General features: G+C 44.1%; 1 protein-coding gene across 3 annotated transcripts in view; it reads left to right on the forward strand.

Moving 5' to 3' along the window:
• LOC111856055 (uncharacterized) overlaps positions 1-15,263 on the forward strand; it is a 36,541-nt gene extending 21,278 nt beyond the window's left edge. The window contains exons 2-4 of one of the 3 annotated variants that reach the window (XR_011984814.1): positions 11,019-11,201; positions 11,862-14,511; positions 14,598-15,263. Coding sequence is in view for 1 of the 3 variants with exons in the window: in XM_023835681.2 (XP_023691449.1) it covers positions 11,121-11,201; positions 11,862-12,278 (498 nt within the window). In the remaining 2 variants the exon portion in view is untranslated. Of the gene's footprint in view, positions 1-10,933; positions 11,202-11,861 lie in introns of those variants that run through there. The other 2 variants (XR_011984815.1, XM_023835681.2) reach the window with 2 other exon arrangements.
• Positions 15,264-17,650: the final 2,387 nt, after the last annotated feature.

Consider the following 17,650-nt stretch of genomic DNA (forward strand, 5'->3'; position numbering starts at 1 on the left):
TTGTTCCCTCAAGTGTTTTCGAAAGCATTGAGCGTGAAATGACACTAATGGGAGAAGGGGGACAAAATGATGGGGATTCAGGTATTTGAAGCTTGTTCGATTAGCATAAAGCTACTTGGATGAGTCCGCGGTATTACACTAATGGCACTTTCTAAAAGCCTTTCATTTTTTATGGATTTACGGCCCTTTCAAGCGCCTCAGCTTAACAATCGGCTGCTTCTCCCCAATCCTTAAATCAGATGTGGCCCGGCACCAGGAGAGGAGTTTGATGCATGAAATAATGTCCTTTAAAATCCAGCGGGGCTTCACACGAAGGCTAATTAAGCAGGGCTTTTTGTCGCTAACATCGCTCGTGTTAATTGTCACCCCGAGGAATACCACATTTCACGCATCACGGACAAATAAGCATTGCGGCAGAGTGAGAGTCTGAGCGACTGTGTTACAGTCCAGTAGCTGAATATCTTCAATCTTATTTAAATTAATAATCATGAATGAAGTGGCACATTCCTGCCCCCCCCCCCTCATTTTTCCTACCACATTAATTCTGACTGTTTGGCTCCAGTGAGCATAATGCAAATTGTAGGGTGGCTTTTTAAATTTCTTTATTTATTATAACGCTTGATTGTTTAACTCAAACTCTAATTAAATTCCTCTTGTAGTTTGTCCACTATCATGGGTGCAGGAAACTTTGTGCTGTTCATTCATGGTGCAGTTGGCTAGAAAACAGACGACAGGAACCAGGCATTCTGGGTTTTGCCCTTTCATTGCTGACGGCTGGTGTTGGGGTCTCCTGTCGTCGGGGTTGGTTTTTATTTTAGTCGTTATGCTTTCTGTTTAATTGCCTTACATTGTGAAAATGGAGAGTGTAGAACTGAACTCCAGCTTCTCTCTCTCTAGCTGCACGACATTTAAAAATTCCCGGTGGAATAAAACCTCAGGAAGCTGCATATTTTCCTGAACTGTCACTTGCCAATGCCAAAACACATCAAACGCAGCAAGTCCCCCCTGCAGAGAATAATTAGCTTGCAGTAAATATTCGTTTGTGCAAATAATTGATCTGGATTTCCTGGCCACGCTTTTAAGTGTATAACAGAAAACGTACTGCTATCAGAAAGCAATTGCCCTGTACTCGTGTATTATTTGCTATTGCCTGAAAGGATTTATGTCAGTAATTTCAAATTTAACTACTAAATCACTGTAGTTGCTGTGCAGAATTACAGCAAGTATTTTGCAACTAGAGTGATCCTTGTTAATTACAAATTTTACAGATTAACTGGGAGGCAAAAACAGAAAGAGATTATAACCATATTTGTTATGCATTATGAATGGTATATGAAGCTCTCATCTATAATGCACTATAGATACCTTCATAATGCATTATAATGGTCAGTATAAGACATTATAATGTGTTATGAAGATATTTATAGCACATTATTGAGGAGAGCTTCATAGAGCATTCGTAATACATAATACACATGGCTATAATGTGTTATGCCTTTGTATAAATAGTTATAGCTGTTTATATAATACTTTATTGGTATCGATAACGCATTATACACGAGTGTTTAATGTAAAGTGTTACCATTTTTTGTTCTAGGAATGTTTAAAGTTCAAAACGTCCATTTTTACTGATGTTCCTAGAATGTTATTCCACTACTACAATGAAGAACCATTATTTAAAAGCATACAAAGGACAGGGCAGAGCAGCAGGGAACACTGTCACTTCCCACAGCAAATAATTAGTAAATAACATTCCGTCAACGTTACAGTAAGAACGTTCCCTGCCAACTTTGCGAAGACCTTCACAGAACGGTGGCTAAAGTTCTGGGAATGTTCCCTGTTAGCTGGGATAGCTGTGTGGCTTTTCTGAGTGAGCTGGTTCAAGGGCAATGTCCCGCAGTATTACATGAGGGGACCGGCAAGCGCTGGCCCATCATTCTGGGTTAGAATAACCAGCCTTTGTGATCATTGTCTCAGCCTGAATTCTGCCGGGATTCCTTCCATTGGGTGTGACTCTACATTATTATGGCTAAGGATTCCTGCTTCTGGAATCTACAGCTAGGTGATTAATCCGTGGTGATTAATGCTGGATCTGGCAGTAAAATACCTAGCTGCACAGAGCAGAAAAAGTATCACAAAAATGCAAGTGAAAATTACGACGCAATCTCTCACATCTAAATCAGTGGCCAGATGAACCTCTAACAGTTTATACACCAGACAGAAGCCCCAGAATCCTCTCTCCTGAGTAACATGGACTATAAAGCGCTCCTGCTTGCAGTGAGCGTGAGTCACACATTACAGTAGGAATAACAATAGCAAATGTCTCCATGTAGCCTGTATGTGAACATGGTAGGAATTGCATCATGTGATGGATGGGTGTGGTCAGCTGAAGTGGGAGGAGTCATGTGATTTGTTCCACCTATTTCCGCCAATTTGTGTTTCCCCGACTTGGCTGCTTTTGCCCCAGTTCTCACTCATTCCTGGAACCCTCAAAGTCCCCCAAACCATCCCATACCCCCAATCCATTTCTGCATTTCATCCTGTCCCGAGTGATTCCCACTCCACTAATAACTTAATTAATAGAAATGTCACCCTTCACTCTAATGATTCCGATCTTCTGCAATGCGGCTGGAAGGACGCAGAAGTTCTGTAGAAGCTCCCGCTGAGTATAGCGCTCTGCTACAATTACTTACCTGAACAATGTCTTCCATGCCTGGGCCACAAGGACAGGACAGGACCGGAGATGTTATCATTGAACCGCCGAGTGATTAAAAGAAGCCATTCTTCGCTAGATTCCGGAACTCCCTGCTTCAGCAGACTCCTTTCAAGCCTACAGAATGGCAGAATGGCGTCAGGCTCACGGAGACTCGGCTTGTTCTGATTGTCACATCGATCGAGACAATCAGTTCTGTCACGTTTGACTCACGGACTGTGTCGAGTTTAACAACCGCATTTACTGCTGCTCTGCTAATTCCTGCTTACACTCGAATTCGCGGCGAGCAGAGAATAATGGTTTTCAGAAAACCGAACAAGGCCATTCAGTTAAAATCTATACATAAACTCTAAAACACAACCTCTTTTCTATACATTTTTTTTCTCAATGAAACCAACCTTCAGGAACATATATCCACATTTCATTAAGTATAAATCCTTCTTTAGATTAACCTATACCCCTGCATGTATGACAGTCGTTAGGATTTCTGACCTGTTGCCACGCTATTAGGGCTGAAGTAATATACAGCAGAGAGGCAGGCGGGCCAGAAAAAAACCCAGAAAACAACAAACTCCAAAATGAAAAGGTCACCTGAAAGTGCATATATGTGTGAACTTTTCAGTGCTGTTTTCCACCAGGCAGGTGGTGGGCAGGATGGCTGTGTGAATGGTGACACTGTGATTAAACTATTCTGAGCGTAAAGTATAGGAAGCGGGGGCTGTCAGAAAGGTAATCGCGTCTGAGCAGGGCCCGGCTGCCCCGCGTGTGGCTGCCTGCACACCTCGCCTTCCGGATCTGCGAGGCTTAACCCTTTTCCCTGCCTCTTTTATCAGCTCGTCCCTGCTGCTCTCCATCAGTGCAGGCTGCCTGGCAACAGCAGCCACAGGCTGGACCCAAAAAACTGGACCAAAGGCACATGAGGCTGTTGTTAAACTACTGAGCCAAGTACTTAACCCAAAATGCATCAGTGAAACAACCTAGCTATATTATATTAATGGGTCCAGACTGTAAAACTGTAACAGGAAATTTAAAAATAATGAAAAACTACAATGTATTGGCAGGTAGAAAAAAAAATGATTAGGGAGTAAGGAGCAGCTTGTGAAAACCAGACTCTGAATTGCTGTCAGAATGACACTTAAACTGAATTCCAATAGTACTTGAGAATCTAAAGAGCCGTAAGTAAAAGTCATTATTACACACAGAGCCTTTGGCTTGAAACAGCAAATTACAGAACTCCCCTTTCCCTTCAGCTCCCACAATATTGTATAATTAATATTTAGGACAGGACTAAAGTTTAATTGTAAGGTGGCACAGTAGTAATATAAAGTAATGACTCTGCGGTGCATATTCGAGGTCTAATGATGCATAATAGTCTCTGAGAGACGAAGATCACAGCACATTTAAAGTTCGCCAAGGACATGCAACGGGCAATCCATCATGCATTTTTATTTTATTTTTTTTTTGCTCTTAGAAATGTAGAGATGGGGAGAGCGATCGAAAGGGAAAACCAAAGAGCGGCTCTGCTGCTGATGAGAGTTAGTCCAAAGGTGCAGGAAGTAGAGTGGCAGTGTTGCTATGGCAACCAAGATCATATGACGTGGAAAAAGGGGGCAGTGGTTGGAGGGGGTGGGGGGTTCAATGAATCAGTCTTACTTTTGAGGGCCACAGTCTTCAGGCGGGGGGAGATGAGAGTCGGGGGCCGGGGTGAGATGGGTCCAGAGCCGGCCTACAGTTTAGCAGTAGGACTGTGGCAATCTGACCATGACTGACAGGCTATTTTGCAGTAAATTAGTAGTTTATTAGTGATACTTGCATATTCCAGTGAAGCAGTTGAGTGTCTGTGCAATGTAACGTCTCTTTCATGGGCAATTTGTTTTTTGTGACACATTTTACTGGTCCCAATTCCCACCAAGGCCTTGTTCAATGTACACATTTTTTTCTAGCACTACCAGCAAGACTGTGACCAACCCGGAAGGGGAAAGCAGCGATGGCGCCTCTCACTGGCAGGCGTCGTGTGCGTTCCCAGAGCGCAGGCGTCGTGTGCGTTCCCAGAACGCAGGCGTCGTGCGCGTTCCCAGAGCGCAGGCGTCGTGCGCGTTCCCAGAGCGCAGGCGTCGTGCGCGTTCCCAGAGCGCAGGCGTCGTGCGCGTTCCCAGAGCGCAGGCGTCGTGCGCGTTCCCAGAGCGCAGGCGTCGTGCGCGTTCCCAGAGCGCAGGCGTCGTGCGCGTTCCCAGAGCGCAGGCGTCGTGCGCGTTCCCAGAGCGCAGGCGTCGTGCGCGTTCCCAGAGCGCAGGCGTCGTGCGCGTTCCCAGAGCGCAGGCGTCGTGCGCGTTCCCAGAGCGCAGGCGTCGTGCGCGTTCCCAGAGCGCAGGCGTCGTGCGCGTTCCCAGAGCGCAGGCGTCGTGTGCGTTCCCAGAACGCAGGCGTACTCCAGGCAGACTGACTGACTGTCACGAAGGTGGCATTCACAGGTGTAATACCTACGTATAAAGAGCTGCAGATGTGTTAATTGCGTAAAAATTTTTTATCAGATTAATCATGATGATGGATTAATCCGCGTTAACCTGTTAATTTTGACAGCCCTATATATATATATATATAAGGGTATATACAGATACTAATATATATACTCAGGATACTGTTGATGGCAATGTTAGCACTTTCTCATGCTTCGTGAAGGCAGCGCCGTCTGCTCATTCTGTGGCTCACACTGCGCAGCTGTCTGCAGATACGGGACCTGCTATAGGCTCCTGGGGCGTTCCCGCGCAGCTGTCTGCAGATACGGGACCTGCTATAGGCTCCTGGGGCGTTCCCGCGCAGCTGTCTGCAGATACGGGACCTGCTATAGGCTCCTGGGGCGTTCCCGCGCAGCTGTCTGCAGATACGGGACCTGCTATAGGCTCCTGGGGCGTTCCTGCGCAGCTGTCTGCAGATGCGGGACCTGCTATAGGCTCCTGGGGCGTTCCTGCGCAGCTGTCTGCAGATACGGGACCTGCTATAGGCTCCTGGGGCGTTCCCGCGCAGCTGTCTGCAGATACGGGCCCTGCTATAGGCTCCTGGGGCGTTCCCGCGCAGCTGTCTGCAGATACGGGCCCTGCTATAGGCTCCTGGGGCGTTCCCGCGCAGCTGTCTGCAGATACGGGACCTGCTATAGGCTCCTGGGGCGTTCCCGCGCAGCTGTCTGCAGATACGGGACCTGCTATAGGCTCCTGGGGCGTTCCTGCGCAGCTGTCTGCAGATACGGGAACTGCTATAGGCTCCTGGGGCGTTCCTGCGCAGCTGTCTGCAGATACGGGACCTGCTATAGGCTCCTGGGGCGTTCCTGCGCAGCTGTCTGCAGATACGGGACCTGCTATAGGCTCCTGGGGCGTTCCTGCGTTCCAGCTGAAGTCTGTTAGCTTACGGTTCACACATCTGCCACTTCAGGCAGCAAATCACCCTTTTCTCACTCCTGGTGCCTTAGTGCCCATTTTCTCCCAGAAGTTCCTCACATTTCATTCATTCTCTACATTTTTGATGTATTTTATTATTTACATTGTCCATAAACATTGGTACAGTATATACAATAATAAATGAAACATTACATTACATATAAGTATTATCATAATATACATTTCAGGAGTCATTCACCTAAATGGCTCAGACTTTGAGGTGCCCAGCTAGCAAGTTTAGTTACTTGTATATGTAGGTTTGGGTCAAGAGAGGAAGCAGGTCAAGCAAAACAGATACTAGTCAAGCAGTTACAGGAGCTGCAGCGCCCCTACAGGCCAGGTGTAGCACTGTCCTCTTTCATGGGAAAAGGCTTTTTATGGTGCAGCTTGTGGTTCTAGATTCGCCTGCTGGGTCTGAGGGCCAAAAGCCTCATTTTGAAAGCAGAGATTGCGGCAATCTCACCTGAGCGTGTCTACAGAGTGATGAGACCATGGGAAGGTCCTCCAGTCCACGCAGTTGAAATTTTGAATGGATGTGCCTGCAGAAATGGTCCAAAAGCTTCATTCTCCCTGCAGGTGTGTCTCCGGGTGAATCGTGATTTCTGGGCTCTGTCAGGTGACAGGAGGCCATGCAGACGACCTCATGCATAGCGCTGGGATGGAGATCGATCTCTGCGGTTTGCTCAGGATAAATGACGGGGCTGCCGCAATCTTGTATGTCCGGCTGTCTGTATATGTGCTTGTTCCTGGGCCAGCTGTCGGAGACGTACATCATAACACAGAGACGAATGGCTCTGTCTCACTGGAAGATCCATTTATGTATCAGGGTTTGGCCCAGTCCAGACACACTGTCTTCCTAACTCACCGCTAACAAGAAAAGACGTCAAGACATTCATATACTTTTGGATAGGAATGGATGTTGGATGTTGCAGGAGGGAACACAAAACTTTGACCCCAGGAAGTATCAGCGGTTAACTAAGCTATATAAACAGCCACAAGAGCTGCTCACTCTGACTCTGGTATCTGTCCACGCTTTAGCTGTGACTGCTGCTTACAGGTAGCTTATCTGATTACTGAGACTTGTTTGGCTGGTTCAGTTGGGTGCACTTCCTTGGCTCATTTTTTCAGTAGTTTTGTTGGTAGCGCTAACGCTGCCCTGGTCAGTCAGTTCTAATGGTTATTCTACTCTTACTCCTGTGTTAGAGGAGGTGGGTCTAAGCAACTAGAGGAGGCTGGAACAACCAATTAGATGTCTAGGCCCCGCCTCTTCTAGTTGCTTGGACCCACCTCCTCTACAATCTGATTGGGTATCATTTTTCTTTGTGCCCTCAGAACATTTTTGTGTACGTAAAACTCCCAGGATTTCTTGGAACACCCTGTCTGTCTGTAGTTCTGTTAAGACTCCATTACCTTCGTCTTCCATCTGGGAAAGAAAACATGGCCTCTCCTTGCTGGGAGGTGGCGACCTGGCTGGGGAGGACCATTAACTTACTTATGTTTGTAGCTGTTCACTTGTCCAGCTGTAACTGGCCAACACTTTGCATCCTGTATAGGAGACCATTAGACTAGGATGTTTAACTAAAGAGCTTTGACTGTTTGGTTTAAAGTGAAATATGGGCATTGATCCAAATACAGCTTGGTGCAAGGGGATAAGCTGGGCTTGTGTTCAGCTTGCATAGGCAATCTTGCAGGGGTGCAGTTGCACCCCCTACTGGTCAAATCAAAAATACTATTTAAACATTAAACTCGATAAAATTTAAATGTATTCTTGAAAATGTGGCTTGTGTTAGTCATATCAATGTATAATAATAATTTATTGTATGTATGTACTTCTTTTTTTTTTTTTACAAATTTCTTTATGTGGCTGAATGGCTGAGCTCTCTCACGGGAGAAATACCTGGAGTCGCCTATGACAGCGCATGTCTACGGTGACGCGACCAATTTTACAGTCATGCCGATTACCTGCGGCCTCGGTTCCCTGGTCCATTTCTTCAGGTCCATCAGAAAGCTCCAGCCCCCCCCAAGGGATTAGGCACTTCGTCTTCCCCACACTTTCCAGTTTCAATTAAAACTCCCCTCCACGGTCCATTTCACCACAGCCCCGCAGCAGATACCTTATGCAAATAAGGTTCCTAACTCCGAAACGTCATCTGCGCAGTGGCGTGGAAACCCCAGCCTTTATCTGTTAATTATCAGGCGTGTGGCCTTTTGTCTGAGGGCACAGGCTGAGAGGGGAGTTCCCTGTCATGGGGCACAAGCTGAGGACGCCGTTTCGGTTGTGCAGAAGAGGTGCTGACGTCACAGGCACAGTTCCCGAAACTCTTCTACTTTCATGCTAATAAGTCTGTGCTGCGTCAACAAACGCACAGCAAACCGTAACATCATCGCCTATGATGTGCGACTCCCTGCCAAGTGATGTAAATGCTGCACACAGTCTTGAAGTTTTCAAGGTACAACCCAAGACTTATTTATTTAGATTGACTTTCTCAGTCTTATTGCCTGTTCGTTAATTTTTTAACTATGTAACTTAATTTTAATTTATACTATAATTCTTTGTTTTTGTACCAGTGTTTACTTACACATTTTCCTTCCTATTGCATCTAGTCTCTGTTTTTATTACCCCATTGGTTTCTGTGTTTTATTACCTCCTTAATCTTATGGTTTTACTTCTACTGGGTGACTAAGTTTTAGCTGTTTTTATTTTATTGTGAAGCTTATTCAGTGTGAAAAATACACGTAACAAAGAAAATGCATCGTTACTGTTGTTGTGTTTGTTTGTGTGTTTGTTTGTTTGTTTATTATTTGAAGCATTACTAGGCCCAATAGCCATGGTTAATGCCGATCTCAGCCTATCAGAAGACAGCTCTGGGTCTCTAATCTGATATTTCTCCACCCCTTTTTAGGGGCGTGTCACAAAGGAGACCTGTGGCCAGTGGCTTGTGGCCTGTACTACGAAGCGGGGTTACTGGCTTATCGGGGTAACTTGTTGGATTTAAGGTACCACAGCTTAAATGGACTAAATATTCGCTCACTTACATTTTACCCAGACTACCTTAAATCCGATAAGCCAGTAACCCCGCTTCGTAGTACAGACCACCGACCACCCGCACATGGTGGGATCCCCCGGCGAGCGCTTCCCTCTGAGGCGGTGCTGGCATCTGGCGGGAAATGTTCGCACCGCAAGATGAATAATTGATTTTTCTGATAGGGGAACAGACTAAATCTCAGTGCCTTTCATTGGCAACAGGCAGACATTTTTTGTTTTTTAATATGTATATATAGCACACTGTGACCTTTAATCTCCTCTATCCAAGTTAGCTGAAGGCATGGTACTCCACGCAGCCATAAATATTTCGAAAAATCAAACGAGATGCAGACCAAGAGAAATGAGTATTAGCAGTGATTAGAAAGAGAACACTTACAGTGAGATTAGAATTAGAATGCCATATTTAACTAATATTGTAATGAATAATTTATCTTCTGCTGTTTTCCATTTCGTCATCAAACTCTTACACCGACTGTCTACTGATCATGAGCAGCAGTTTGTAAATGCGTTGTTTCGGAAACATTTTTTGGGATATGTCGCCCTCGTGTGGTTGAATATTTTGTTTAGCGTAAAACAGTTTTTAAAAAATGGCAACTTGTAAAGGAAACGAAAATTCTTCGAATATAGAATTATGTTATTCGTACTGTCAAACATTCGGCATGGTGGCTTAGTAAGTAATATTTCTGCTTCAAAGCTCCAGCAGTTTGGGTTTCTTCGTTATTTCCTCCAATTATCCAAATTTTCATCAAAATTAACACGAAAGCTGTAAAAATATCCTTTTTTTTAATCAAGCAGTGCAATTTAAAAATGCACGCAAAGGCAACGTTTATTTTCCATATAATCACTAAGACGTTTTGACAGCGTGCATGAGGGCTTGCAGGGACATTTATTTGGGACTGGCCATAAATAGACAAGACACACTTGGGTCGCAGGCGGCTTGAGTCCACTTAGCTCGGTCAGGCAGGAATCTGGCACGGAGGTTCAGAGAGCCAAGGTTGAACTGAATGATGTGTCAAGGAGTGCGAGTGCATAAGGCAAGAAATTAATTTATTCTACAACCTAGTTTGCATGTAAGGGTATCGGTCTGTTCATTGACACATCCGACGTATGTATCTGCCTACAACTCTTCATTTTTAATTAAAAAAAAGTTCACCCAGAAAAAGGCAGCAAATCAACCCTCAGAAATTGGTCACTCCTGTTTTCATAAGTAGAATTTCATTCAATTGTTCAGATAGTTGAAGATTAATTGAAAGTAAGACACCGAAAATGGCAGAATACAAATATGCCAGATGGATTAAGGAGTGTTTGCTTAAAGTCAGAAGTTGGTCATTCCTGGGATGGAATATGCGTCCATACAAGAACATGGGAGCTATGGCTGCATGTATCCATGGAAACACCGTCTGACCTTCTTGATGTAATCAGATAGATGTAATCAGATTTCCCCAGTGCCCACACATGTACTGGAAAATGCACATTTTTGTCATAATATTTACTGCCCTTAATTTAGTGATCTGCCTAAACATTATAGTACAGTATGTGTGAACAAGAAGTAGCAAGCAATCGCAGTAAAATCCCCATTATTTAATTTTACATACAAGACTGACCTCATTATCTCTGCTCAGGTGGTTCTGTGAATGGGATATAAGCTTCTGTCGGGTCACACCAATGGCAGACTGGTCAAGGAAAAGCTTAGTCTACGGTGGGAATGTAGGCCTGTTTAGAGAGTTCCGGACAATAGTGACAGTGTCCCTGGGGTGGATTTGGTGGCCGGATCCCTGTCCTCCCACAGTGAGTCTGATCCACGCCCGCATGGCTCCGCCCCCCCCAGCACGCTGGGCCAGATGCGGTCCGGAGTGCCAGTGAAGGAGAGCGAGACTGAGACTGAAGGAGCAGGCTGTTGTCACATCACTGGATCCCACCTGCACGCCCAATGGCTGGAGCTGAGACCTGCTTCCAAAAAGAGAGGCAAGATAGCAGAGTCACTCCCCTGCAGACACGCGGAGAAGCTCAGGTTGGTACCATTAAATCCCTCCGTTAGGTTTCACTGTGAGTATTTGTGCTTCTTCAGTACTTTTTAATACTGTTAATCATTAATTATTCATATACCTTGTATATTTCTATATTATGTTGAGAGGAATTGGGCTTAGAAGATGCTAAAATGAAAAAAAAAACAGACCAGTACTGTTTGACTAATTATTAAAAACACTCCTGTTAGTTTGGCACCTCAGGTTTGTTAATTGCATCCTTGCACATTAAAAAAAGGCGTGGCATTGTGAGGGTTTGGAAAAGGCAACCAGAGCATTATTGGGTGTGGGCCGGAACCAAATTTTGGTGGCATTTTCAGTCAGCCAGAGCATGCCTCACATTCACTGGAGGAAGATAATTAATACTGCTGATATACTGGTAATGGTAGTTTTGTCCTCCCACTGAAGTTCCAGTACTCAGTACTCTGCGTGTATGTCTATGGGGTATAGACTAGTAAATGGTGGGATGAACCATAAAGAAAGTTATTTGTCTTCAACTTGCTCCAAGTAATGTCCAACCAAATACATACATGTGTATTCTTACAAAGATTATGTTACTATTTAAATTGTTTCGCAGGAAAATAATTGACAAAAGTAGAATCATTAAAATGAGCAAGCACTAACTCATGAGTTATCCTCCACACCAGCAGGGGGAGCTAGAGATGGAAGCCAGTCCAGTAAAAGTTCAGAGTGAGCCAGTCTGCCAGGCCTCCTGTGACCAAGTGAATCCGCAGCCTGAGACCACTATCTTCAGTCTGTCACAGAGTGAGTCGGTGTGGACGGCAGAGAAGTCACATAGCACCTGTGAGATTTACCGTCACTCCATCCTGTTAATGTCTGTGGGGGGTTCCGTGCTTTTTTGTGGTTCTGTGATCAGCGCCCTCTACTTTGGCGTTCGCACCCAACAAGTGGCCAGCATCATGGGCCCTGTGTTGGTCTCCGTGGGGCTCATGGTGCTGGTAGTGGGTCTGGTCCTGGTGCCCATAATAAAGCAGGACCAAAAACCCCCCCCGCCCGTGAAGAGAAAACAAAGCTACCCAAGACAACCCATCTTTAACCTCTGAGTGGAGCAGAGACGTGGGTGGCATGCGGAACAGGTCCGGCAGGCTCCAGCGTCCAGGAGACCCGATCAAACAGGGATCACAAGTCTTACAAGCCTTGAGGAACGCTCTTCCGCTAATTGTTCTTTCTGCATTGTTTATAAACAGCAATGTTCCTCACCGAGTGACATCTGAGAAAGTTAGATCCATCTCCAGACTGAATCAACGTCTATAGCTCCCACTCACTAGGGCGATTTCCTGCGGCAGGACCGGTGACATCCCGTGTACACTATCTACATGAAGAGCTTGTCTGAACTGTGCGATGCTTGTAAACAGCTTTAACCCATCAGAGTGTTCATGTGTCATGTTAGTTAATGAGTATTTAAACATATATTTGGGGCAGTATGCTGGCCTCACATCTCCAGGCACGTGAAACTGAATCAGAAGCAAAATCAGAATCAGGAAAAACTTTATTGATCCCGGAAGGAATCTGCTGCAGCCGCATAGATAGACAGAGACACCACTGGACACGATGAAGACTATACAACAAAATGAAAATAATATATCACAAAAAAAAATTAATAAACAAAATAAAATATAAAAGATAGAATAGATGTCAAATTAACCACACTATAATCTCTTTAGGAGTTTATGTAACTACTATAAAACTATATGTAACTAATTTCTCAATTTCTACTGCGCTGTATCACCCAGTCAAATTCCTGTGTACTACAGTATGTGCATTTGGTGATTAAACTGATTCTGATTCTGATGTGACTAGTTAGATGAAAGATAAATTAGCTAAAATGCTGCACAGCAGAAGTGTTTAATAAGGTGCATTTTGTACACATAGTGGGCGAGAATCTTACTTCCACTCGGCATGCGTGGAGGTTGCATGTTCTCCGACCATTCTGGTTACCCCCACAGTCCAAAAACATGCAACTAAGCTAACTGGTGTCTCTAAACTGCTGATCGTATACATGTACATGCCCTCTGGCAGACTGGCAGACCGGTTTCTGTGCCCTGTGCCCCCTGGCATAGGCTCCGCCCCCCAAAATCCTGACCAACACAAATGGTTGATGGAAGTGTTAAGATGGATGGATGGATATATGTATTGGGCCATAAAATGACTTTTCAAGCAAGCAGTAATGCACCCATTCATTTTTCATACCTGCTTGGCCTATACAGGGTCATGGGAGTCCATAGCCCATCCCAGAAGCTACAGGTGCAATGCAGGTAATAGCCCAGGGTGGGGCACTAACCCATCACAGGGCACACTCACACACCACTCACACACCACTCACAACTACAGAGAATTTGGCAACTTGCTTGTTTTTGGACTGTGGGGGGAAACCAGAGACCCTGTAGGAAACCCCACAATGACATGGGTAGAACATGCAAACTCCACAAACACGGAGCCATGGCGGAGACTCGAACCCTGGTCCCAGAGGTGTGAGGCCACCATACCACCTGCAAACAGTAATATATACCATACATATAAGTACATTTATCAATATAAAGAACTGAGACATATGTTGATTATTCTTGTCATTTCCTGAATGTTTTCCGTGCAGTGAAATATATCGGCATGCATATTACACCACAATGCTTTTGGTCAACCAGACATAGTCCCAGATTTAATGCTTGTGTTTATTCCAGTGGCATTTACATGACAGCATTGATGCTGTAGACATTTTCTTGACCTGAGGCCAAAGCGGCAGCACTGACAACGGCGTCTCTCTGAGTTGTCCTGCAAGATTACAGAAGGGCAAGGTGTGTTAGAAATGTAAAGAATGCACCTGGACCAGGCCTTTGAAGACAATGAGTGACGCGCTGCTCTGCCTCATTTGTACTCCGTGTCTAACATGGACTGCACACGTTACATGGGTCGCTGCCTGATCTTCCTCTTACTGGCGATTGTGTTCGATGTGGTCGGCCTCGTCATCCTCCTCCTCGGCATCTTTGCTCCACTCAGTTTCTGGGACTTCCTCGTATTCACTGGACCCCTCATCATCTTCCTTAGCCTGGTCTTTTGGGCGTTTTGGTACCTGGGGAACATCTACGTCGCTGACGAAGACTTGCTCCTGCCGCAGTAGGAACCGCAATGTCGTTCGCTGTGCCGGGAGTCAGCGGCTTGCGCCGAGGAACTCGTGTCTGGAGAAGCTCGCTTCAGGAATTCGAACGGGGGGATTTGAAATTGCCCATCAAGATTGGGGCAAATGAGACAGAGCGATGATGGCGTCTGTCCAGCAAAGAGGTTTGTAAAACGGATCATCTCCGGCTATTTCTGGCGGTGAAGCCAAAAGCAAAACAAACTGTGCCGCTGTGTTTGTGTCTTTGAAGGGGGATCATTTGAAGATGGTATGGAGGACAGAGCAGGCAGTTTTGCTCCAGGGATACTGGAGACGTCACATCTTCAAGGACTCATCGGGGATACCCTGGGAGCGGACTGCATTGCAGAACATCCTGCACTTGAAGGTGTTTTTTTGGACTTAGGTGGTTTGTCTGTTGTGTATATGCATCCAATTTTGTTTGTCAGCAAAAGCTGATATAGTCGACTTTAATTTTATTTTCGCGCGTAGAAGGAATATTCTTGTTTGGTCTGAATGTAAAACCAGCCTAACAGGCTGTGTCACTTCTACTGAAAGAATGAGGGTCCAGAAAAGAAAGAAACTGTGTGACCACATCTGAAGGCCTGTCTTTCATCTCTGCTGGAAGGAATGGAGCAATGTTAACCTCAAAAAAGGGAATTGCTGCTTCTGGATGACATCTAGCACCGATAACATCTTTAAACCTTAAATATATAACATCATTTTAACATTATACATATAAAGTATACACCATAACTGGTGTTTATCAATCTTTAAGTTTAAAATATATACAGAATTAATCACAAGTGAAATCATCATCTAATTTATTCTGTTCTTGTGTTAGTAAGGTTTCTTTTTGTTTAATCACTGACCATGTTATTCACCTATATGAATAAAAATGAACTTGCCAATATTAGAACACGCGTGGTTTGGGGTTGAATGTAGGACAACCAGTTTCTGTCATTGTCACGTGTTACCCCTGCATCCAATCAGACAGCCAGAAAAGCACCACCAAGCCCCGCCCTCCTGTATATGCAGCCCTCCGCAAAGAACAATGTGGTACAGCAGCTATAGAACTAGGTCCTAACCTAAAAAGGTGATTCAGCCATTCATGACTTGTTCTCCTTATCATAGTCAATATTACTTGTAAGGAAGTTTTTAAAAACCCCTTATTCAGTCATTACTGATATTTTTATTTCCTCCTCTTAAATTTTATGTAATCCCTCATTTCCCTTATTTCTTCCTGCTTGGAACTATTATATAGACTTATTGTTTATTTTAATAACATTAAAGTCTTGCGTAATGTAACTTTTTCCTTTTCGTATGTATTCATACATCGCCTCCGCTGACCTCCACATTCACCTTACATTTTTATTTTATTTTAATACAAGTTTTTTTTTCTTCACGGCCTTACCAGTTATTGAACATATTTTTATCTTTACGCCGAAACTTTAGGGTATAATCACTTTTAGGGAATTCAGTCCGGCAGACAAGCTTTCGGCGCGGCGCCCCTTTCTGCTCACAAAGCGTTAAACGCTTCAGCCAAGCGCTTTGGTGCCGCCTGGGAATCGTTATAGTTTCAGTTGAGCCACATTACCAAACAACCGGAGACCTCGCACGTTTGCTAATGAGCAGTAAAAGCTTTCCAATGCAATAATGACAGAGGACTTCCCGAATGAGTGTTATCGATTTCCTTCACTTTTCATTTAAGAAGCACTGCTGCGTTCACATATCTGTCACCGGGAGACTGGCGCATCTTAAACGTTACGGGGACACTGTAGTAACGGTCAAATCGCAAAGGGGTTAGCTGTTTATTTGACTTCTGTGAAACTTGTCATTTTATTGTAATCTATATTAACAACCGTACGTTTTTTATGATCTAGGATGATCAGATATTACACTCGCAGTAAACGTATGCGGTTTACCGGTTTTAAATAAGTATATCTTCTTAACAGGGAATGGTTTGAACAGCATATAGACTTTTTCAATAGGGCACATTGACAGAAGCAGAAATTAAACCGTGGACTTTGTTTTGACTGAGCCCAGAAAACCACCAAGACCAATTTTCAGCATTATCTGCGTCCAGTGACACACCAACGCTATTCATCTTGGTCAATATGCAGCCATTAGGGAACCAGTAATGGTCGCCTAACAGCCGCAGTTCCGACGACATCTTAATGACTTTCAAATGGCATTTTGTTTTATTGCTAATCGAAATGTTACCCTGCTGCATTTGTGTAATCAAAGGCAAAGGTTTTTTAATTAGCATTATATGACTGTGTTTACAATATTTAGAATGTGATTCAGGAACATCATCCAGCTGCCGTTAAATTTTTGTCTACATCCCATAATAACACATAGAAAACGTCTGTACCCCCGCTAAGTACGTGTATTTATTTTATTTTAGAAAAAGACTTTCCGCCAAACGATTTAGATATTGCACTGTTTCTGCATTGTAGCTAAATGAACATGGCATAATGATATAAATAATCTTTGTTACGTTATCGATGTTAATCGTAAAACAACCCTCTGAATTATAACATCATAGTTCAAGAGCATTCAACAATACAAATTCACACAATCGCACAATCTGAAATAGCCTAACGTAAACAAAAGTATTTAATATAATAATAATATTAAATTGCTTAGTTTTTTTGCATTCGATGTTTAATAATAATGAATATTCGACCAAACAATTCCATTCCTCACATTGCATACACATGATACAGTATTTTACAATGCGTCCCGGAAAAATGTGCAGTTGTCCCATCCCAGTTTATGGCATGTTGCCATGGGAACCTGAATTACTTCAATTGCAGCTCCTGGGAGCCCTCTGGCGGATACGTTATTTCTTGAAAAAAACGTGCGAAAAATACGAAGATGTTACTTTGAATCACCGTACTATGTACTGATTATCACTGTATTGAATATAACAAACGTACCGGCACGTTTTTATCACCTTGAATACATACTTAACCGGACAAATTTATATTTATGGCACAGCAATATTCAGAACAACAACATAACTGCCACAGACAATCAAATGGGTGGAACACACTGGAGTAATCCAACGAACACATGGCCTAGTAGGAAATGAGTCTGAAAGACCGTCACACGGAACTTCCGCCACTTTTCTGCATGTTTACCAACAGTCAGTGTTCGCGTATGCCATTGGTCAGAGCTCACTGGTGACGTCACCGAAAAACGCACGTGTTTGCTTGCCAAAGTTTTCCTTATTAGAAAAACATAAGTGAGATGAGACATTCATTCCAGCTTACACACTAGGTTATAGGTTCCTATTTTCCC

Source organism: Paramormyrops kingsleyae, chromosome 22, assembly GCF_048594095.1.
Source record: "Paramormyrops kingsleyae isolate MSU_618 chromosome 22, PKINGS_0.4, whole genome shotgun sequence".
Classification (NCBI taxonomy): Eukaryota; Metazoa; Chordata; class Actinopteri; order Osteoglossiformes; family Mormyridae; genus Paramormyrops; species Paramormyrops kingsleyae.